Source organism: Ahaetulla prasina, chromosome 10 (assembly GCF_028640845.1).
Source record: "Ahaetulla prasina isolate Xishuangbanna chromosome 10, ASM2864084v1, whole genome shotgun sequence".
NCBI lineage: Eukaryota > Metazoa > Chordata > Lepidosauria > Squamata > Colubridae > Ahaetulla > Ahaetulla prasina.
The window spans coordinates 31,495,264-31,519,754 of NC_080548.1; the positions used below are offsets into that span (position 1 = coordinate 31,495,264).

Here is a 24,491-nt window from a genome sequence, read left to right on the forward strand (position 1 = left end):
CACTGCCAAACACTTCCCTAACACAGCCCCTCTGAGGGACTTGCAGGAAAAGATTCCTGTGAGTCCCTTGGACTGCAAGGTGATCGAACCGGTCAGTCCTAGAGGAGATCAACCCTGACTGCTCTTTAGAAGGCCAGATCCTGAAGAGGAAACTCAAATACTTTGGCCACCTAATGAGAAGGAAAGACTCACTGGTGAAGAGGCTAATGCTGGGAATGATTGAGGGCAAAAGAAGAAGGGGACAACAGAGAACGAGGTGGCTGGATGGAGTCACTGAGCAGTCGGCATGAGCTTAAATGGACTCCAGAGGATGGTAGAGGACAGGAAGGCCTGGAGGAACGTTGTCCATGGGGTTGCGATGGGTCGGACACAACTTCGCAGCTAACAACAACAACACTGGCTGGGGTGGAGGACACAATTGACCTGCCTTTCTGCTTCTCAGGCATCGTGCTTGCAACATGTTCCTGGAGAGCTACAAGTATTCCTGGATCTTCAGTGAAGAGCACCCCTTTGAAGACAGAATGATTGATGATCTGTCTGTGAGTCTTCCGGGGTTGGGGGAAGAAGCTGAGGTCAACTGGGGGAATGGGTTGAATGCTCCATACCCGGTATATGTTTAGGGGAAATTCTACATTTCACAGGTGCCCTGATTTCTAATTGCTCTTTTTCCTATTGTGGAATGTGGGATGTAGAAACCTGGGCCGCAGGAAGAGGAAGAGGAAGAGGAGGAGGAAAAGAAGCCCGACCCTTTGCATCAGCTCATTCTCCATTTTAGCAGGACAGCATTAACAGAAAAGAGGTTTGTAGTGTGGCGATAAGAGTCAGAGCCCGGCGTGAATTTGGGCGCAAAAAGGATGAAGTAGCTGTAGCTGAAACGTTCCGCCCTGATGTAGGAGAAGGACAGGGGGAGCCTGAGGGTGGAGTCAAGAGAGAAATCAGCCTGGAATCATTGCGTCCTCACAAGTGGTCTAAATCCAACCTTCTTGAATTCTGTTAGCTCAGCTCTTATCTAGTGACAATTTAATGCTGATCGTTAGTGTACTAGAGTCTTGTGTAGAGGCGTGAGCAATAATTCAGCTTAGCTGGGACTTAATGTGCGGGCCTGATCCTGCACTATAAAGCAAGAGTGAGGGAGATGGTTGTGGAACATCAGATTCAGCCAACCCTAAGTTGTATGTGATATCCTTTCAAATTGCTTCTTCCCAGCTCAACTGGAAGTATCAGAAATAGTTGGAGGGAAATTACTTAAGGAACTTAAAGAAGCAATGGACCAAGGGTCTCCACGACACCATGCTCAATTCCGTATCAAAATAATGCCTGGAATTTCCCATCCTCACTCTTGTCCATAATAATCCTTTATCCTCCATAGAAGCGGTTGAGGTTCTCCTAGAACTGATGGTATGGCTTATGTGGCCAACTTTCTACAACTTGAGGTCCTTCAGGCTTGGTTGTCCTGAAACTTCCAGAATTCTTGGCCGATTTGGGGAGTTGGACTCTGGAGGAGGATAGGCTGGTGCTGATCCTGAACTTGTTTACTTTATTTCAGCAAACTGGATGAAGACTATCTGTACATGGCCTACGCTGACATCATGGCCAAGGTAAGTGAGAGATGGACCATTTCCATCTGCTTCAAAAGCGGGTTTGACTGTCTTGCTATGTTGTCCCTCTTCTGTAGCTGCACCAAACTTTTTGTGGCATGTCGGCTGTTCTCCAGAAAAGGGTGGGGCAGGACCCATTGGTAGGAGGGATTGGGGGAAAGGGGATGCAACCCATATTTGCATCTTATATGTACTCTGGAATGGATCGTGGCTGGAACAGTATCAGACGCAGGCAACCAAATCCACATGGGAAGGTTTCAAGTTGACTACTGTACTTTATTGTGTGCTGCCTATACTACAAGAATCTCCTCAGTCTGCTTGCCTTCGCTTGGGAACAAACAGATCAGGTCCCATGGAACTTAGGCGATGTCAGATCTAAGTCTTCTGCAACTGCGCAAGGACTCAAGGCTAACTCCCTGCTTGATCCCTCCTCCTTTGCCAGGCTGGGAGTTTTCCAGCAGACAGTTATGGGAAGGATCTTCATATACGTGTATTGCTGCTCACCACTTTTTTTCCTTTTTTTTTTAATCCCTGGGACTTTAGAGCTGTCACATTAATGAAGGAGAAGAAGGCGATGGGGAAGAGGAAGAAGAAGTGCCGTTTGAGGTTAGCAGCGTCTCTCTTCTCAACTTCCCAAATTGGTTTTGGATACTTCGACTTGCAGGTGGTCAAATCTCCCTTCTTGATTAGATGACCTGCATGCTCCCAGCTTGCCAAGAAGGTCAAAACGCTCCAGATACGCACATATGTGCGAGGGGAACTTTTACCTTTACCTTATAAGCAAACAAACAAATACATTTCATTTTAGCGGCTGACTCAAATTCCAATTTTGTAAGAGACAGAGGAAGCTTAACCTTTTGGGAGTGTCTAAAAAGCGGCTCCTTTGCACACCACTCAGGCAGTTTCCCGGAAAGTACCTGAAATGCTTTTATCTGAATTTTGAGCACCAGCAGAAGAAGTCTCTCTATCTTCCTCCTGTAACCTCCTCCCTCTTCCTCCTTTGTCTTTTTTGCAGGAAAAGGAGATGGAGAAGCAGAAGCTTCTGTACCAACAATCCCGACTTCACAATCGCGGCGCAGCCGAGATGGTGCTGCAAATGATTAGCGCCTGTAAAGGTTAGAAGCGATCCTACTTTTTCCTCCCGCTTATTTCCAGCCAAGAATGGATCCTTGGACAGGTCAGGGTTACTTCATCCCGATAGAAGAAAACCTTGATTAAGTCAGGAAGAACTAGAGCTGGGAGATATAAGTGGCCCTCAACTTACAACCATTTGTTTAGTGACCATTCAAAGAAGAAGTTGTTGTGATGCACGGACATTACTATGTACCAGAAGAGATACAGGAAGGACTGAAGTGGGAGGAAGAGAAAGAAGAACAGCTGGACGGAGAGCAAATGAACAAGGTCCTTGAGGTCTTGATAGTAGGAAGAGGAAGGTATTACTAATATCTTCTGGCGTTAAACTTTAGTCTAACAACAATGAAGTCAAGACCCAAGAACCAAAAGCGAAGTTGCTTCTTAGTTTCCTTAGTTTCTTCACTTACAGACAGAATCTTGCCAGCCTAAAGCAACTGTCTGCATAACTTGAGATGTATTCTGTGAACTGCTAAGGAAGGACTATCTTAGCTCTCTTCCTCCCTCCCAGGCTTGCCAAACTCAGCTGCCTCTTTGCCCTCTGGGAAAAAGCCCCTCCCAGGCTACAGGTTGTCCTCAACTTACGACAGTTCGTTTAGTGACTGTTCCAAGTTACGACGGCCCTGAAAAAACTGACTTACGTTCATTGTTCACAGTTACGACCGTTGCAGCATCCCCATGGTCACGTGATCAAAATTCAGATGTTTGGCAATTGGTTCATATTTATGATAGTTGCGTTGTCCCAGGGTCATGTGATCCCCTACTGTGACCTTCCGACAAGCAAATATAAAGGGGGGGGCGAAACAGGATTCACTTAACAGCTGCGTTGGTAACTTAACAATTGCAGTGAGTCACTTACCCCTCTGGCGAGGAAGACCATAAACTGGACTGGACAGCCCCCTGTCTGAAATGGTAAAGGGTCTCCTGCTTGAGTAGGGGGTTGGAATAGAAGACCTCCAAGGTCCCTTCCAACTCTATTCTGATTAATTGGAGCCAAACTCTATTTAACAACTATCTCGCTTAGCAAACAGAAATGTTGGGCTCCATAGTGGTCGTAAATCGAGGACTACCTGTACTGTAAGCAATGCTGTCAATCAACCTTTTTCTCTTTAGTTATAGAAATTAGAAACTAACTTTGCCTTTGAGTGTAAATTTTTAGGATCTTGGCTAGATTTCCGATTTTGGGGGAGAGCTGGTTGGAGAAAGATCTTTCAAGGTCTTAAATTGTCACATCTTGTTGTTTCAGACTAAACATTAGCTTTGCACAGAGTTTCAAGTGTCAGTTGTTTCAATCCTTGTCAGTTGTGAGGAATCGAGACCACAGATTAAGTTCCGGTCAAGATGATTTATTGCGCATATATAGCCCGTATACAAGAATCTAGTCTAAATAGTCAGCACTACATTGCTGCTAGGTAAGAGTTCATGGAATTCAAGAGGGATTTAGAACATTTGTGGGAACGTAAGGATTCCAGGTTGATTCCTCTCTTGATTCCACCCCCCAGGTTACTCCTACAGCCTTCAGAGTCTAGCACCAAGGTTCTAAGAGCCCTTCTCATTTGGTTTTTAGAGGCATCTCCTGGAGAAGAAAGTCACTGTGTTCCAAGACAAGAGTTGTCGTGAAATAATTTGGTTTTCTGTCTTGACAGGGGAGCCCGGAGCCATGGTTTCCTCTACTCTGAAATTGGGCATCTCCATTCTAAATGGTGGCAATGAGGAGGTACAACAGGTAAGAAGAAGGAGACCAGGATTCTGGGCAGGTTCTTCCTTTTGCTACTGTAATTCTTGGAGATTGAGAAATAGTTTTACCCCAAGATTAAAAGACTCAGATAACACTGGATGGAGTGTAAAATTAGGAAAAAGAGGGTGAAGTAGAGTTGGAGAAAGGTGGTTCAGCGGGGAGCATTCTGGAGAACAGCTGGGTGGTGGGAGACATATTTAAAAGAAGAGTGAGAGTGTTGTGGCTCCCGCCCCCGAACCTGGCCCCATGCCCGAAGGTGCCTTGGAGCCGGGCCTGCTGCCAGAAAGTGATTTGGACAGTGAGGGGGAAGGGCCGTCAGGACTTACCTTGGGTGCACCGGCCTCCCTGGATCAGCTCCAGGAGGCAGAAGCAGGCCAAGTGAAAGAGATAATGAGGCCTCTTTCTCCTGACTCTTTCCACCCCCCCAGGCCACGCCTGCAGACCCAGCTGACAGTAATCAGGCTTGGCTCAATCCCAAGTTTCGTAGGCAGGAGAGAAGGGAACAACAGAAACAGGGGAGGGGCAGGCCTAGGAAGTGCTGAGTCATGGAGCCACACCCCACAGGATATAAAAGGCAGCAAGAGCTGGTGTGTCTCTTTGTATCAGGCAAATCCACGGATTGACTAGAGCTGAAGGTTGTGATTCACCAGCATCTTGGCAGCTATCGAGGGCTCTTGGCAGACGCTGATTCTTTTGCTGCCAGAGCTGATAAGAGCCGGCTAATTAAGCCATCATTCAGACGGAGGCGAGGAGGACACAACAGAGAGCCAGCTACAGATGACATCAAATGGATGTTCATTTTGGAGGTCCACCATGGACCCTCCTCCCCAGCATAAATCAGAATTGTAGAATTAACTGGCAGACTTGGGCCTTTTTGTCTCACCACATGATAGTCCCCTTGGGAGCATCTGATTTTCAGGGTTGGGAAAGGTACATCACTAGATTCTCTCACAAGGTGACTGGAAGGATCTGACTAGGTCCGGAAGGAGGACAGTGTGGTTCTCCTTCCATCTATAGTATGGTCCTTCTGTACCTTGTTTCTCCGAAAATGAGACCCAACCGGAAAATCCTAGCATGATTTTTCAGGATGCTCGTAATATAAGCCCTACCCCCAAAATAAACCCCAGTTAAGATTGTCAGCCAGATGAATGCATTTAGTACCGTATTTCTCCCAAAATAACCAGAAAATAAGCCCTAATGCATCTTTTGGAGCAAAAAATTCATATAAGACTGGGTCTTATTTTGGGGGAAACATGGTAGAGTAGACCTTCAGATCTGTAGATGTGAAGAACAATGATCTATGAAGGTAGGAACTTGCAGTGTTACGTTGTTGTTGTTTTTTTGTTTACATTTATATCCCGCCCTTCTCCGAAGACTCAGGGCGGCTTACAGTGTGTAAGGCAATAGTCTCATTCTATTTGTATATTTACAAAGTCAACTTTTTGCCCCCCCAACAATCTGGGTCCTCATTTTACCTACCTTATAAAGGATGGAAGGCTGAGTCAACCTTGGACCTGGTGGGACTAGAACCTGCAGTAATTGCAGGCAGCTGTGTTTTAATACAGGCTTCTTACAGCCTGAGCCATCCTTTGATTCACCGAAAGCTAAACATTAGGTTCTCTGGTCCTTTCCAAATGTTAACTTTCTCCCTTACTTCAGAAAATGCTGGATTATCTGAAGGAGAAACGTGAGGTGGGATTCTTCCAGAGTGTCCAGGCGCTAATGCAGACCTGCAGGTACTTAGCAGTGTCTTCTACTTTTTTCTTTGTTTTCAATACTTCTCATGATCTTCTTGTTGCTAAGCGAGATAGTTATTAAGAGACTTTGGCTCCAATTAATCAGAATAGAGTTGGAAAGGACCTTGGAGGTCTTCTTCTCCAGGGTCTGGAACTTAAGGTCCTCTAGAAATTGAGTTTGACACCCCTGAACTAGGTCAATGTTATAACCATCCTCCTGGGAGCTGCTACTACCCCAGTGTTTATTGGTCCCGCAACTGCCCTTCTACTGTGTCCTCACCTCCTCTCTTGTTCCGTTCCTCCCCTTCACTCACAGTGTGCTGGACCTCAATGCCTTTGAGAGGCAAAACAAGGCTGAAGGACTTGGGATGGTAACAGAAGAAGGAACAAGTAAGTCATCCTGTCCCGGTTGAGGCGCTCCAGCAAATCGACCAAGAACGAAGCTCATTCCTGCTTGTCTCCGTTCTTCTGCCTCCCGAGGCAGGCGGGAGGCAGCACCTTACCCCTCCTTCCGACACCCCCAAGGTTGAGTCTGGCCACTGGATTTTTTGGGGGAGGGCCCCAATGGCCCAAAAAAATCCAGGAGGGGTGGGCCAGGAAGCTTTGCATGTGGGACATCACCTCCCGGTTGTTGTTTGCTGGAAAATGTCTTCTCAGGCATTTCTCCAGGTGGGTTGCGGAGCAGGCTCAGCGTTGTTTGGAAGATGGGGGCAGAGTTTGCATCTCCGAGGAGGGATGCAAAAGAGGTGGGGTTCCCCCCCCCCCAAGATGGACATTGGCTTCTTTCCCGAGCCTGCCCAGTGTTCATCCTCCCCCTCCTTTTCCTCCAAACCCGCCCCCAGCCCTCTGCATACCCTCTTTGTGTTCACTGCTACCTTCTCATAAGGCGCGAATTAATTGAGATTTCTAAAACCAATAATGGATTTCCCCTCCCCATCCACCTTCCTCCTCCCCACTCCACCCTCAGGTTCTCTGGTCTCATCCGTTCTCTGTTCCACATTAAAATGGCATTTTAATCTTATTTTGATTTTATCTTTGCTCCCTCTCTCTGGTTTATAATGGTCTCCTTTTCCTTCCGGCACTCGCCTCCTCTCTCCTCTCTCTTCCTCCTTCCTTCTCTCCCTTCCCTTCCCCTCTCCTGGTGTCACCGTTGCCCCTCCCTCAGTCATCAGTCGTGAAAATGGTAAATAATCTCTTTTGCTTTTTTGTGACATTTGCGGGGTTTTTTTTTTCCTTTGATGGTCAGTTTCTCGGCTTCTTTTTCATTTTAATTGCCCTATCTAACCTGAGAGATTGGAAGCTTAAAAAACAACAACTGATCAGAACCCCCTCCTCCCATTTCCTCCCAACCCTGGTTTAGAATCTAGAATCTTAGAACCCTGGAGGAATTCCCCATGGGTGTCTTAAGATACTGGGAGTTGCAAATGTAAAGAGAGCAGAAGGTCCTGAATTTTGGACCTAACTAGACGATGAGCAAGATGAATGTCACGACAAGGATCCTTAGAAAGAACTTCGATGACGTTTGCTTAAGTGTATGTTGTGAATGGTTGGGTCACCTTGAGCCACATGTCCTTAGAATCTGGAAGTGCTAGACCAGGGGTCTCCAACCTTGGCAACTTTAAGCCTGGTGGACTTCAACTCCCAGAATTCCCCAGCCAGCAAAGCTATGGGAAAGAAATTATAAATTAACAATGGCAACAGCTTACAGAGAAAACCTGTATAAGATGTTTTATAGATGGCATATGCCACCAGAAAGATTAGCTAAGACGTTTAAAGATAAATCAATTAAGTGTTGGAAATGTCACCAATGGCCGGGGTCATATTATCATATGTGGTGGTCATGCAAAGAAGCAAAGCATTATTGGGTGAAAATACAGACATTTTATATTTATTTATTTATTTATGTCAATCATATATAAGATAACAGGTAAAAGTATAAACATAATTTGGATACATGAAAAGAGTAAGTAAAAAGGAATATTTGTCTTCGGACCGGACTTGATATTGGTGATGAAATCCTTGAATTACCTCAACTGAGAATCTGGGCTTTACCTGGAATCTCAAGCGAAGCAGACAGGACTTGATCATCTGCGGTCCAGTTAAGGATGATGGTAGAGATATCAATCCACGGTTGAACCATCTGTGCTTATCAGTTGGAGGTGGGTTGACTAGCTAGGTTGGTCTGTTCTTTGGACTAGCTAAGTTGGTCTGTTCTAGCTAGGTTGGCCTGTTCATGGCCCATGTTTTATGGACAGGATGGCTAGTTTTCTCATTCAAGGGCCAAGAAATGAGAAGTTCTGGACAGTCAGATTGGAAGACCAGCGGCCAAGATAGGTTTCAAGCCCTAACTGGAGAAACACCTGAAGTCTGGGATTTCCTGGGGTAGAGACTCCACTGAAGTCCAAAGTTCATGATGGGATAGCTTCCCCACCATAGGAAGACAGTTGGGTTCTTCTCAACTTTGGGTGAAGGCACCACGATCAGCCAGAACCTGGCTGAATAAACACACCACCCATTACACTCGTGTCAACCATGAACCTTTGGAGGGGGTTCTGATCAGTCTTCAAAGGGGGGGCAGGAAAGTGTCCTGAACTCTATTTGGTGCATGTCCTTTAGTTCAAGGGTCTCCAGCCTTGGTCCCTTTAAGACTTGTGGACTTCAACTCCCAGAGTCCCTCAGCCAGCAAAGCTTGGAGGTCATCTAGTCCAGGGGTCTCCAACCTTGGTCCCTTTAAGACTTGTGGACTTCAACTCCCAGAGTCCCTCAGCCAGCAAAGCTTGGAGGTCATCTAGTCCAGGGGTCTCCAACCTTGGTCCCTTTAAGACTTGTGGACTTCAACTCCCAGAGTCCCTCAGCCAGCAAAGCTGGCTGAGGAACTCTGGGAGTGGAAGTCCACAAGTCTTAAAGGGACCAAGGTTGGAGACCCCTGTTTTAGTTGATGAATTTTTCCCCAGTACCACATTCTAACTTTCCCCCGCAAAATTCAAATTGGCGTTCTGCACAGGGTCTTCTTGTAAGCGATGCCCCTGAGTACTTTTGGTGCAGACCTCAATCCTTCACCCACCCACCCACCTCTCCTTTTCTTCTTTGTTCAGAAGTCATCCGTGTGTAGCACACTTTTTGTCGCCTCCGTGCCTGCACCCTCCCGCCATTTGGTTCACAGCAATGTTGTCCCAGCTTAGACTGCTGACAAAGGAGGGTGCGAGTTGCATCACTGTGCGGCTGTGTTGGTGGCATAAGTGCTTTGTAACAGTGCAGCAGTCATTGTAACAACTAGCTGTTTGTCTTCCGTACCCCGTGTAGATACCTTCTGATGTTTTGTGTTTTGAAATGGTGTGCGTGTCTGTGTATTTGTGGGATAGGTACCGGTGGGTTAAGCAGGTAGAAAAGTTGCAGGGTAAAAGTGTAGTATATTTACTACGTTTTCTTGGGCCTCCGTCTCGTAGGTAAATTTTGTCCTTCTCTTAAGGAATGTTGTGTACCTACAGGTAGCCCTTGACTTTCTGGACCGAATTTACAACAGTTTTGGGGGAAAAAATGAATTTCCAACAGTCCTTAAACTTAATGACCGTTGCAGAATCCTGGCAGTCCTGTGATCAATATTTAAACACTTGGCAATTGGCAGGAGTAACATTATAGTAAATCGGTAGAAATTGAGATAACGGACATTTTTGGGATCTGAAATTGCAACTGTTTTCTTATTAAATTCCTGGTTAATGCAGGAAAGTCTGTATTATTATTATACCACTATCCAGTATTATCCTTGCAAGTGGTCCTCTAATATTATATTACCCGTGCTTTCCCGAAAATAAGACACTGCCTTATATTTTTTTTGAACCCCGAAATAAGCGCTTGGCCTTATTTTCGGGGAGGTCTTATTATTTTGGGGTGTGTGGAGCAAGACGGGGCTCCTCTTGCCGTCTTACCTGATTTCCAGCTCTGTCTCTCTAACCCTAATCAGAGGAAATACAAGGGCAACCAATAGATTTAAACTTAATGTAAACCGCTTTAATCTAGATTGCAGAAAATATGACTTCTGCAACAGAATCATCAGTGCTTGGAATACTTTACCTGACTCTGTGGTCTCTTCCCATAATCCTAAAAGCTTTAACCAAAAACTTTCTACTATTGACCTCACCCCATTCCTAAGAGGACCATAAGGGGCGTGCATAAGCGCACAAACGTGCCTACCGTTCCTGTCCTATTGTTTTTCTTTTCTTCTTCCTATATATGTTTATATGTGAAATGGTGAGGACCGGCTGCGCATGCATTTAAATATTTTTGGGGAGGGCTTATTTTTAGGGGGGCTTATTTTAACGCATGTGCTCAAAAGCCCAATTGGGCTTATTATTAGGGGATGTTTTATTTTCGGGAAAACAGGTAGCATATTTTTAAGAAGCTCTCATAATAGTGCTTGTTCTAGTATGTGATATAATCTTTTTTTTTCTCTCTCTCTCTGTACTAAATGTTCTTCTGCTATAGTAACCTTATAGCAACCACATTATGGTCTTCCTTATAGTAACCCACCTTAGCACGAGAGCCATATCCATACACCACATTGACCCCTTGTCCTCGTAAACCTCCTGCATTTTGTACTTTTAGACAAGAATGTGCGGGGTTTACAGGTAGGACCAAAAAATAGTAATGAGGTCTGGATAAAAAAAAAATCCATTCCATTCCAATTTAATTCAATTTAAATTAATGCAACGCATTGATCATTGCACAATGAGTATTTTAGGGCGTTCCCCTTTTGTTAAAAATTGCAATTAAGAGCCCAGTTTTGGGAGAGCCACATCTTGGAGTCTCCAGACTTGAGTATTTGTGTTCTTGAGGTTGCAGCCTCCCTGCTGTCCTGTCTTTGTAAAACGTCGTAGCTGTGTTGTCCTGCTTAGCTCCTCTGCTTTTCCAGATTTTATTTGATTGGGTTTTGGAACGGCCTGGGTTTTTTTCTGGTTCAAACTGCCTTCCGATAAAGTCATTCTTAACGAGGTCACTTGGAGCAGCAAATGTCCCTCTGTCTTCCTCCCCTTGAGCCCAGCTTCCATCTACACCTGTAACAGGTAGTCCTCGACTTACAACCATTTGTTTAGTGATCGAGGTCATAACAGAACTGGAAAAAAAAGTGACTTATGACCGTTTTCCACACTTAACAACCGTGACAGCATCCCTCACGGTCCATGTGATCAAAATTTGGACGCTTGGCAACTGGTTCGTATTGTTGACGGTCGTGGTGTCCCTGAGGTCACGTGACACCACCACCACCCGCCTTTGGCAACCTTCGGACAAGCCAAGTTCCATGGGGAAGCCAGAGTGACTTCACAACCGCGTTACTGTTTTAACAACTGCAGTGGTTCACCTGACAGCTGCGGCAAGCGAAGTCGTAAAATGGGGTAAAAAAACCCTTAACAAAACTTGTCTGGCTTAAGGAGAGAAATTGTGGGCTCCGTTGTGGTTGTACATCGAGAATTATCTGTCCCCGATTTTGAAGGGAAGATGGCGATTCTCATGGGGGTGGAGAGGATGACCTGCGTTCATCCAGGAAGCAGAGAACGCAACTTCACCAACTGTGGAAAAAGGGTCGGTCATTGATGCCACTTAGGATATATGAATCTCCCCGAAGGAAGAAAATCGCCTTCATATGAGTGGGGAGGGCGGGCAGGCTGTCAGTCCTTTCCCCCCTCCTGCCAAAGTTGGATTCATATCTTCATTAATGACCAAGGCCACAGAACGGATGATGGACCTTCTTCTACCACTAATTCTATTAACCGTCAAGGGACAGGGCTGGTTCCTGGATATCTTAATTCTTGCTTTCTTCCTGGTCCGTATTGGTCGCTCTATCCCCTTCCACCGCTGTCTTGTTGTGCTGGATTTTCATCGCTTGCGTTTTCTTTGTCCCATACCAACCCCTCCCTTCCCATGTTGTGCGTCACACTCCGATCCTGTTTCCCATTAGCCGCGAAAAGGGCCGTTCCCCAGAATGACGCGGCAAAGACCGTCCTTGGTCACCAAGCGTAACGGCCAGCAAGCAGAAGGACGTCAAATGTGGTTAAACCAAACTCGACGTGGTTCTCCCGCCCTCCTCTCTGCTCTCCCACCATAATGCCTCTCGTTCCTCCCTTCCCGAGGTTGAAATTCCATCAGGAGCAATGGAAACGTTCGGCCAATCTGTTGACATCGAGCTGTGGCTGGGATGTCACGGATGTCGGTTTCCTTCAGTAGAATTTTGTGCACCTTCCTGCCTTCCTACACGATGGAGTCAAGCCATCCACTAACCAGATGCATGAGAACCCCGATTCTACTAACACCCCCCCCCCGAGTCAACCACTGCAGCTCTCACTTCGGCTTGGTCCCCTGAGACCTGGTCCTGTTTTCTGAATTAAGTCTTCTTTTGCTCTGCAAATAATCATTCGAGATCGACGGGTACCAAATCTGGGCTTAGAACCCCTCAGCTTCAGTGCTCGTTAGAAGCCGGTTGTTCTGAGCCAGCTCCCCAAACACAAGACAAATTTTCTGAGGTTAAATCAATGATTCCTTTATTAGGACTGCCAGCAGCCCCAGCAAAAAGTTTCTTTCTCACCGCAGGTTAACAAGTCTGTCCAGCAGGGAGATTAATAGTTGTCTGCCATATCTATTCATCTCTGCCCCTTGCCTTTTCTCCCGAGCTAGGGTGGGGCTTAGCTAGCAGCAGTAGCTCTTCCGTCCCAAGGACAGGCCCATAGATTTCCACTGTTCTCCTCTCCTCTGCCTTCTGTGCATCCGTGTGTCAGGCACTGGATCCAGCTGTTCCTCCTCTTCCTCATCAGTCTAGGGGCTATTGACTCTCCAACTGAGGGCTGACGGATGGCCCAGGCTCCACCTCTGTCTCTCTCTCTCTCTCTCACAGCTCCATTCCCTCTTCCCCCTCGGAGCTCTCAGGTTGCCTTGATGCTGACCTTGACTCCCACACCTCCACCTCCTCCGATTCGGCTGCTGGAGGGCCTGGCGGCCGACACTGTTGTGTGTATATTAAGATATTGAAAGCCTCACAAATTGAAGAAGGAGCTTTTGATTTGCTCTTCAACCGTTCTCTTCTGCAACTTTTCTAAGACAGGGTCCTTGGTGCTCTCTGAACTTGACGGTTTTCTCACAGACGTTTCATGACCCAAACTAGGTTACATCATCAGTGCTGGTAGTCTACTGCTACTATTACTACGTCGCACTGATGATGTTACCTAGATTGGGTCATGAAACATCTCAGTTCAGCCCTGTAGCTACAAATATTCTTCTTTATTGGTACTTTTCAAAGGGTAGCACTGTCAGGGAATTTGCGCAGCAGGTGTCCAAAGGAGTCAGAGACGTTGACATGAACTTGTAGTTTTATATAAATAAATGTATTTTACAACTATGCTAACAGCAAACTAGATAGTCAGGCAAACAGGAGAATCATGAGGTAAATCACAGAGCAAACAGGGCCCACAGAAGAAAAAGGCGGGAAAAAAGGGAAACTCCCCTCCACACTCATATCAACCAATCACAGCGCAGGTTACCTTACACAGGAGCCATCACAACCAATCAGTTATAACTGTTGTTCTGGCTCATTACACAACCCCACTGCTCCAGCTGCTAAATTTAAATGCCTACTGCTGCTGCTGCTACTACTACTAGCACTGATGATGTTCCCTAGTTGGGTCATGAAACGTCCTCAAGAAACCCACCAAGCTCAGAGAGCACCAAGGACCCCTCATTTCAACCCTGAGCTACAAATATTCTCCTTTATCGTTACTTTACAAAGGGTAGCACAGACTTTGAATGGAAAATCAAGGACCCTCGACACCTTTCATCTTAGCATTGATTTGGCAAAGTCATTAAGAGCATCTAAAATTCGGCCAGTTTTTATTGGGGCAGGGGAGCTACTATGGTCCCCAAAGCCTTATTTTGCAGCCTCCGGGGGAATTTAGCCTCAGTGAGTCCTGCAGGGTTGCATCTTCAGCCAGTGTGCAGCCGTGTTTTTGCCGTGTGGGTTGCCTTGCTTGCGGCCCAGCATGGAAGAAATCCCAGTTTCTACTAACTGCATTTGCTCCCTGCCCATCTTCGGCTCATCCCCATTCCTGCTCTCCGCTCCTCCTTGCTATGTTGCTCCTGCTAATGTTAGCCAGTTCTGTCTTTTCCCTCCACCCCTTTCCTGCTCTAGGAGAGAAGGTGATGGCCGATGACCTGTTCACCCAGGACCTCTTTCGGTTCCTGCAACTTCTTTGTGAAGGACATAACAATGGTAAGTGGAAGTTGACGAACCCAAGAGAAGAAAGGGATTTGCCCAAGCAGCCCGGGGGCTCCAAAATCAGAGCAGAGAGAGAGAAATGGGAACCACTGAATAAACATATAAACATACAATCCCTTTGTGGGGTTGCTACAAAGAAGAAGTGGTCCACTTATTCTCCAAAGACCTGAAGGCAGGACAAAAAACAATGAGTGGAAACTAATCAAGGAGAGAAGCAACCTAGAACTAAGGAGAAATTTTCCTGGCAGTGAGAACAATTCATCAGTGGAACAACTTGCCTCCAGAAGTTGTGAATGCTCCAACACTGGAAGTTTTTAAGAAGAGATTGGACAACCGTTTTGTGTGAAACAGTGTAGGGTTTCCTACCTGGGGTTGGATTAGAAGACCTCCAAAGTCCTTCCAACTCTGTCATTTTATTATCATCGTCATCTTCTTCTTTTAACAACCCCATAATCTCTTGCAGGGTGGACTCTGGGCAATTGAATGGAATTAGCATAGTGTTTTAACGGCCGGATGCCCTTCCTTGTTGCCAATGAGGAGCTTTGTTCAGCAGATATATATTCTCTTGTGTGCCCAGAGAGAGAAATATCTGCCTCTACCTAGGATCGAACTCACAGCCTCCTGATTGTGAGGAGAGAGCTCCACCTCTAGGCCACCGCACCACTCTCTGTTATTCTATTATGATGTCCTCAAAATGTTTTTTTTAAAAAATTTATTTACATTTATATCCCGCCCTTCTCCGAAGACTCAGGGCGGCTTACAGTGTATAAGGCAATAGTCTCATTCTATTTGTATATTTACAAAGTCAACTTATTGCCCCCCCCCCAACAATCTGGGTCCTCATTTTACCTACCTTATAAAGGATGGAAGGCTGAGTCAACCTTGGGCCGGGCTTGAACATGTTTTGTTCAAACAATGTTGGGAAAGGGTTGAATGTTCAGTAAAGAAAAAATGCTCGCCATTGAGGAGGTCCATGGAGGTCATATTAACCAGCCAGTAAAATCTAGGGGGGTGGGTTGATGGAGTCAAGTTTCCATGTCTAAACTGTGAAACCTTGGAGATGGACTCTGTCCTGCCCTCCAGGACAGTGTTCCCCTGATGTTCACACATTCCCAGTTCTGTTGAGCTTTCTGCATCCTTCGGTGAGGCAATGCTGACCAATGACATCATTTTTACATGATGCCTCATTGGCGATGCTGTCACTCCTGAGACAAATGTGACTGTTATTTGTTACAACGTGGACCCAGATTATTTGTTTTGGTGGACCCAGGAAGGGGGCTGAGGTTGAATTCTCACCCATTGCCTTCCCTTGCAGATTTCCAGAATTATCTGCGGACCCAGACTGGCAACACCACCACCATCAACATCATCATCTGCACTGTTGATTACCTTCTGCGACTTCAGGTGAGAGCCGAGACCTCCCGGTTAAGGGTGTCCAAGGGAACAAGCCAGTGGTGGGATCCTTCCGGTTTAACAACCAGTTTGTTTGTCAAACATGTACAAGATAACAAGTATAGGTGTGAACATAAACATGAACTAAGGAAGTAAGTACAGATAAATGGGGACAGTAGGACAGGGACAGTAGGCACGCTGGTGCACTTATGCACGCCCCCTTTACGGACCTCCGAGGAACGGGGTGAGGTCCATGGTAGACAGTTTGAGGTTGAAGCTGGGAGGGTTTGAGGCTGTAACAGGTAGTCAGGTAGAGCATTCCAGGCATTGACTACCCTGTTGCATTTGAAGTTGTATTTTCTGCAATCGAGTTTGGAGCGGGTTACCTTGAGTTCATATCGATTGTTTGCCCGTGTATTATTGTGGTTGAAGCTGAAGAAGTCGTTGACTGGCAAGATGTTGTAGCAGACAATTTTGTGTACTATGCTTAGATCGGACCGAAGGCGGCGCAGTTCCAGATTGTCCAAACCCAAAATTTCAAGCCTGGAGGCATAGGGAATTCTAATGTGAGGGGAGGAGTGGAGGACTCTTCTCGTGAAATACCTCTGGACCCGCTCAATTGTATTAATGTCTGATATACAGTGTGGATTCCAGACAGATGAGGTGTATTCGGGAATTGGTCTGGCAAAGGTTTTGTGTGCCCTAGTTAGCAGTACAATGTTATGTTCTTACGTTCGTTTCTTATATTCCCTTCTTCCTCTTCCAAATATCCAGGAGTCCATCAGTGATTTTTACTGGTATTATTCAGGCAAGGACGTGATCGACGATCAGGGCAAACGCAACTTCTCCAAAGCGATGGCCGTAGCCAAGCAGGTCTTCAACAGCCTTACCGAGTACATCCAGGTAGGTCTTTGGAGATGGGGAAGTTCCACATGGAGAGACCAGAAGGTCTCCAGGAGGTGTTGCGCCTTGGCCCTGGGGTTCTTTTAATATCCCCCCTCCCCCCGGAAGACCTGAACCTACAATAATGAAACAACGAGTTAATGATCAGCTTACGTGTCTCAACCTTATTTATTTATTTATTATTTAAATTTGTATACCGCCCTTCTCCCGAAGGACTCAGGGCGGTTCACAGCCAAGTAAAAATACAATACTATAAATACAAATTAAAATACAATTAAAAAACTTATTAAAATTGGCCAGAATTAAAATTTAGAACTAAAACTCATTAAAACCCATTAAAACACTAACCCAGTCCAGCGCAGATGAATAAATAGGTTTTAAGTTCGCGGCGAAAGGTTCGGAGGTCCGGAAGTTGACGAAGTCCTGGGGGGAGTTCGTTCCAGAGGGCGGGAGCCCCCACAGAGAAGGCCCTTCCCCTGGGTGTCGCCAGACGACACTGTCGCGCCGATGGCACCCTGAGGAGCCCCTCTCTGTGAGAGCGCACGGGTCGGTGAGAGGTAACCTTGCGAGATCAGCTCAGGGGCAAACCTTTGTGGTTTAGGGTTGGTCTCTGAATGTCCTTGGCAGACTCATATTGGTCTTTCTGTGTGCGGTTAATATGAAATGTGCCACGCTATGGATTATTATCAACTTTTATTCATTAAACATGAAACTCAGTCAACTGATTATGGCTCCTGATTTTGAGAAAAAGGAACGTGTTCCACCTTTAAGAGAATGTTCCACCATTGAAAGAGAAAAAAAGGGATGAGCTTTTGCAGAAGAGGATTATAACTGAAAATGTATCACAAATATTATTGACTGGCACAGATGGTTGATATGGGTTGCTGCAACATCCTAGGTATCGACCAAGTATCTTCTTAAAATGTACAATGTTCCGAGTTTTTTGCAGTTCCATTGGTGTTGTTTCCGGAATAATAATAATAATAATAATAATAATAATAATAATAATAATAATAATAATAACAACAACAACAACAACAACAACAACAATAATAATAATAATAATAATAATAATGGACGCGGTGGCTCAGGGGTTAGGATGTTGAGCTTGTCGATCGAAAGATCGGCAGTTCAGCGGTTCAATCCCTAGTGCTGCCGTGTAACGGGGTGAGCTCCCATTACTTGTCCCGGCTTCTGCCAACTTAGCAGTTTCGAAAGCACGTAAAAATGCAAGTAGAAAAAAATAGGGACCACCTTTGGTGGGAAGGTAACAGCGTTCCGTGCGCCTTTGGCGTTGAGTCATGCCGGCCACATGACTATGGAGACGTCTTCGGACAGCGCTGGCTCTTCAGCTTTGAAACGGAGATGAGCACCGCCCCCTAGAGTCAGGAATGACTAGCACGTATGTGCGAGGGGAACCTTTACCTTACTACTACTAATAATAATATAATTATTATATAATTATAATATATATATAATATATAATTATATATATAATATAATTATATATATATTATATATAATATATATATATTTATTATAATATATATGTAATATAATTATATATTATATTATATTATTATTAATTATATTATTATTAATTATATTATATTATATTATATTATATTATATTATATTATATTATATTATATTATATTATATTATATTATATTATATTATATTATATTATATTATATTATATTATTATATTTATTATATTATATTATATTATATTATATTATATTATATTATATTATATTATATTATATTATATTATATTATATTATATTATATTATATTATATTCGACATTGCTATACCTGGTGACAGCAGAATTGATGAGAAACAACTTGGAAAAAGTCACCAGATATCAAGATTTGAGAATCGAATTGCAGAGACTCTGGCATAAACCAGTGCAGGTGGTTCCAGTGGTACTCGGCACACTGGGAGCTGTGCCTAAAGACCTAGGCAAGCACTTAAAAGCAATTGGTGCTGACAGGATCACCATTGGTCAGCTGTAGAAGGCCACCTTACTGGGATCTGGTCGCATAATTCGCCGATACATCACGCAGTCCTAAACGCTTGGGAAGTGTTCGACTAGTGATCTGTGATACGAAATCCAGCATAATTATCTCTTTTGCTGTGTATACTGTCATTGTTGTTGTTGTTGTTGTTGTTGTTATTATTATTATTTACTTTATTCATTAAACATGAAACTCAGTCAGCTGGACATTCAAAAATGCATCACAAATACCATTGACTGATGCTAATGGTTGATACGGATTGCTGCCAGCATCCTAGGTATCAACCAAGTACGTTCTTAAAATATATGATGTTATTATTATTTAAATTATTATTATTATTATTATTATTATTTTATAAATAATTTTTATTTCCATTTTCCAACATCATATTTATGTACAAACTATTATCCATCATTAATCATTAATTTTTATTTATTACTGATTCAGGCCTGCCCGATTATTATTATTTTTATGTCTTCTCAGGGGCCTTGCACTGGGAACCAGCAGAGTTTAGCGCACAGCAGACTGTGGGATGCTGTCATTGGTTTCCTCCACGTCTTTGCTCACATGATGATGAAACTGGCTCAGGTAAAGAGAAAATTAATAAGAGGGAGAAGGGTTGCTTGGTTTGAGCTCTAGAAGAGACCACCCTGCCTAAGAAAGGAATACTGAGAAATCAAATCCTCTAAATCCAAAAGCGGATTTTCCCGCTAGCCACCAATGTAGCTTTTCCCTCCAGACCTGTAGCTCTGATCTCTGGTTGTTGATTCAATCCATTTTTGCGGCCACCCAATTTATGGCTCTTCGTTTTCTGCTTTTGTCTATAAATGCAAAGGTTGCCAAGTTTGAAAAAAGAAAAGAAACATTGATATTTGTTAGGTCATTCGGGATAGGGGTCAACGCTCAGGTTTTTAGAGCTGAAGTCCAGCCATATTTTTTATTTATTTATTTATTTGCATTTATATCCCGCCCTTCTCCGAAGACTCAGGGCGGCTTACACTATGTCAAGCAATAGTCTTCATCCAATTTGTATATTATATACAAAGTCAACTTATTGCCCCCAACAATCTGGGTCCTCATTTTACCTACCTTATAAAGGATGGAAGGCTGAGTCAACCTTGGGCCTGGTGGGACTTGAACCTGCAGTAATTGCAAGCAAGCTGCTGTTAATAACAGACTGCATTAGTCTGTTGAGCCACCAGAGGCCCATTGTTAACAGCCCCTGCCCTTCTGCAGCCTGAAACTAGATGGCCAGCTGGCTTATCCATAATGATGTGAGGAGGGGTCTCTGGTGGCTTTCTGAGCTTGGTGGTTTTCTTGCGGACGTTTCATGACCCAAGTAGGTAACATCATCAGTGTTGGTAAGGAATGGGATTTGCGCTCAGTTTCTATCCTAGTGGCTTGCCCTGTCAGTGTTGGTTGAAATGGTCTCGGGAGCTCTTTGGTTGACCAAAGCCCTCCCCACCCAGCAATCAGCACCCAGATTAATATCAGACCAAGTTTTTAAGAAGATGTTGGATAACCATTTGTCTGAAGCGGTGTAGGGTTTCCTGCCTAAGCAGGGGGTTGGACTAGAAGACCTCCAAGGTTCCTTCCAACTCTGTTATTCTGTTAATTAAAACATTCAAGAAGTAAACAAGACCCCAACGAAGGAACTGACCCAACCAAAGAGCCTCCAAGACTTATTATTCCCACCCAACACTGACAGGGCAAGCCACTAGTATATAAAAATAAGAGCAAACCCACTCCTTTCCAGCACTGATGATGTTCCCTAGTTGGGTAATGAAACGTTTGCAAGAAAATAACCAAGCTCAGAGAGCTCCAAGGACCCTCATTGCAATCCTGAGCCACAAATATTCTCCTTGATTGGTACCGTAGTGGTGCGCAAAATGTTTTGAATTAAAGTCTTTTGAGCTTGAAATGAGACATTTAGAGCAGGGCTCTCCAACCTTTGCCACTTTGCCACTTCTTTTGCTCTGCAAATAATCATTCGATTATTATTAAGCCTGGAGGACTTCAACTCCTCCAGGCTTAAACTGGCTGGGGGAATTCTGGGAGTTGAAGTCCTCCAGGCTTAAAGTGGCCAAGGTTGGAGACCCTTGGTTTAGAGGGCAGGCTGACCATACTACCAGGAGCCAAACCTAGCATAATACAATAAAAATAAAAATAAAGATCTCTTAGAAACCCTTCTGAATAATATTTTTTTTCCCAATGTGTAACAGACGACCCAAGCCCCAGAGCTCCGACATGGCGTAAGAACCTTCTCTGTAGTCTGCGTCCATCCATCCTACCCCTTTGGCTGATCCTCCCAATTCCCATGCTTCCCTTCCCTTTCCCCCCACCCCCTCCTTTGCTCTCCCTTTCCTTTCACCGGGCCAGACCAATGGATTGATTGATGAAGCTTATAGGGTGTCCCTCTAGGTGCCTTAATAATTGTTCAATAAAAATGCCAGGTAAAACTTACCAATGGAGATGCTCTATTTAACATTCCGTTTAAATTACATTGGTCAAGTTGGAGAGGATGGGAGCCCAGTGCCTATGGGGGGGGGGGAAGTGGGGTGTTATCTTATCCATTAGCCACTTCCAGAATGATACTCCCCCACCCCATAGGGACCCCAGGCCAGCTGGCAGAGCTTACTGCCCCCTCCCCAAAGGCCATTCTGCCCTCCTGGCCAATCCTGTTGACCAGGTCTAGATTTTAAATTGTCCTAAATCACTATAGAAAGAGAAAAGAAGGACTATGGGTGATGACAGCAGTATTCCAGTATTTGAGGGGCTGCCACAAAAAAAAGGGGGTCAACTTATTTTCCAAAGCACCAGAGGGCAGGACAAGAAACGAAGGATGGAAACTCATCAAGGAGAGAAACAAGCTGGAATTAAAGAGACATTTCCTAACATTGAGGACAATTAACCATTGGAACAGCTTGCCTCCAGAAGTTATTAGGTGCTTCATCACTGGAGGTTTTTAAGCCGAGACTGGACAGTCACTTCTCTGAAATGGTATAGGGTGTCCTGCTTGAGCAGGGGGGGTTAGACTAGAAGACCTCCGAGGTCCCGTCCAGCTCTATTCTGATTGAAACTTTGCATGCACAGATTTGACAGGCAGATTGAGGTGTGGCTAGCGTCGCGGGCGAGACGGTCGCAAACCCCGATGTGTCCGGGGTTTGCGCCGATATCCCCCCGCCCAAGGGGTCCGTCTGATTCACGGAACGGACCATAGCTGCCTCCAAGGGGCAGCAAAGAACAGGGGAGCCACCAGAGCGAATGAAGAGGCAGCAAACTCCCCAGGCAGATTGTAGTTTAAGTGGAAACCAAATTAATCCTTTAGACAGGGAGCTCCAAAACTGGATTTTGCAGTCTGTAGAATCCGATGACATTCTGCGTCATTTCATCTTGGGTAGGTTTTTCTAGTTCAAGGTTTCATAGTTACCGGCTGGGTTGGGCCTCCGCAGTCAGCCCAAAGCGTCGCTCCACCCATTTTTGTGGCCACCCATTTGTGGCTCTTCATTTTCTACTTTTGTCTACAAATGCAAAGGTTGCCAAGTTTGAAGAACGCTGATAGGTTTGAATAAAGCGTTGGCATAATCGTAATTGGTACTAGCTTGTAAACTTGTCAGTAAATCCCAGATCTGTCAGCTGAATTGTTATATTGAAGAGGAAATGTCCTATAGCTGTGTCCGTATGGTTACTCGGAGTCAAGGTCAGCCAAGGCAGCCTTTACTTTTTATCCCACCCCTCTTAAAAACTTTAACAGTGGGGTCCTTTTTGCTCTCTGAGCTTGGTTGTTTCCTGGCAGACATTTCATGACCCAACTAGGTAACGTCATCAGTGCTAGAAGGGAGTGGACTTTGCTCTCTTGGTAGTCCCTTGATAGGATTGAAGGAACTTGGTAGGAGAAACTACCACATAGACAAGCAAACAGTGAACAACATCCTAATCAGGGAACCACCAGGTACACCGGCGCACTAACGCTGATAGAGCAAGCCACTTCTAGCCCTGATGATGTTCCCTAGTTGGGTCATGAAACGTCTGCAAGAAAACCCACCAAGCTCAGAGAGCAACAAGGACCTCACAGTTCAATCCTGACCTACAAATATATTGTCTTCAGCTGCCTCCTACTCCGTCACTTGAACGTGGAGGAATAGCATATTTGATCTGGTCCATTTTGCAGTGGCTGCTTCTTGTTCCTCATCCAGCTTTCCCTTTCTGCTGTGTCCTTTCCGCTTTACCGTCTCCTCCATCTATATCAGGAGGTGGTTGAAGGCTCCATGCTTGGCCATTGCTTGGGCTTGCTGGCTCATTTTCCCATCCAAGCTCATTTTTTGGTAATGGCGGGTGAGCGGGAGGGATAGAGGGGGAGGCCTTGGGTGGAAGGACGGAGAAGAAGAGAACAACTGACAGCAAGGTGGAAGGATGGAGCTTGATTGCAGCAGTGACTGGGGCACAGTTGGGGAGCCTGAGGAGGCCATTTGAGGTCCAGTCAGACTGGAGAAGGTTTTTCTAAGTCATCATCAGAGCAGGATGGAGAAGATAGCCTGGAGAACCTCATGCCAGCTAGCTTCCTCAGGGCACATGGGTGGGGGGAATAAGGATTGGGACAACTTCAGCGAGGAGAAATTTTTCCAGAATGATCTCCTTCCCTCACCAAACTATCTCTTTGTTGCGCTGCCCACGAGGAGCAATTTCGGAGTGAATCTTACCCTGAGGTAAGGAAGTCGCAACCTTGTTCAGAGGAAGAAATGTACTCTGCATATGTATTTGGGGTTTAGTTCCTGGTTGATATCCTCCAAAGAGAAGGGGGAGACTTCGAGAAAGAGACATCGGAAGGTCATCTGTGTGTTGTTTTTTTCTACGTGGAGCACATGGGGACCATAACTGGTCAGGTCGGATATAAAGTCGTGGCCAAAATTGTGGAAACCTTTTGGGAAAAGTGTGTTTTTGAGGTTTGATGGCTAATAACACTACTTTTTTTGTTGTTGTTGTTTCCAGTGGTGGAATGGCCTGGGAATAGCCCAGACTTTCAACCAATTGGAAATCTATGGAGCCAGCTAAAGACTCTTGTTAGTCAGAAGTAACCCAGCAATAAATCCCAGTTAATAGAAGCAATCATTCAATCTTGGTTTCATATTATAACAGCTGCAGAACTCAAAGACTTGGTTCACTCCATGGGAAGACGTTATAAGGCCGTAATTCATGCTGAAGGTTACCCAACGAAGGATTAACTGACAGGGTGATAACTTTTGTATATCTCGTTTTTTCTACGTGTTTCACTTTTCTTCTTTATATTGTAACTGCTATTCTAAGAGCAAATCCTTCATACAAGTTAGTGCATTACATTCTTGATTAAATTATCTTTCCATTGATATATAATTGTATGGTACTACTCTCCCCTCCAAAAAAAGTGGTGTTATTAGCTAGTTTTAAAAAATACACTTTCCCCAAAAGGTTCCCACAATTATGGCCACTACTGTATCTAAACCTAGGTTTCTCCACCTCAGTAACTTTAAGATCAGGTGGACTTGTGTGAATTCCGGGAGATGTAGTCCACGCATCTTAAAGTTGCCGCAATTGAGAAGCCGCATTGATCTAAAGTGACTTCCGATCTCAAACTTCCCTCCAGACTTTGTGTCCACGTGTTATGGGACCCCAGAGGGATTTTAGATCACAGGTTGTGTGAATCCGCCTTTACCCATGGATTCACACAAGCTTCTTC

The 24,491-nt window shown here is 44.9% G+C and overlaps 1 protein-coding gene across 1 annotated transcript in view; it reads left to right on the forward strand.

Moving 5' to 3' along the window:
• RYR1 (ryanodine receptor 1) overlaps positions 1-24,491 on the forward strand; it is a 170,535-nt gene that overhangs the window by 125,469 nt on the left and 20,575 nt on the right. The window contains exons 75-86 of the mRNA XM_058196238.1: positions 443-539; positions 693-799; positions 1,547-1,598; positions 2,142-2,204; positions 2,614-2,713; positions 4,376-4,455; positions 6,127-6,203; positions 6,520-6,593; positions 14,374-14,454; positions 15,776-15,864; positions 16,627-16,755; positions 19,262-19,366. Of these exons, the coding sequence (XP_058052221.1) occupies positions 443-539; positions 693-799; positions 1,547-1,598; positions 2,142-2,204; positions 2,614-2,713; positions 4,376-4,455; positions 6,127-6,203; positions 6,520-6,593; positions 14,374-14,454; positions 15,776-15,864; positions 16,627-16,755; positions 19,262-19,366 (1,054 nt within the window). The remainder of the gene's footprint in view (positions 1-442; positions 540-692; positions 800-1,546; positions 1,599-2,141; positions 2,205-2,613; positions 2,714-4,375; positions 4,456-6,126; positions 6,204-6,519; positions 6,594-14,373; positions 14,455-15,775; positions 15,865-16,626; positions 16,756-19,261; positions 19,367-24,491) is intronic.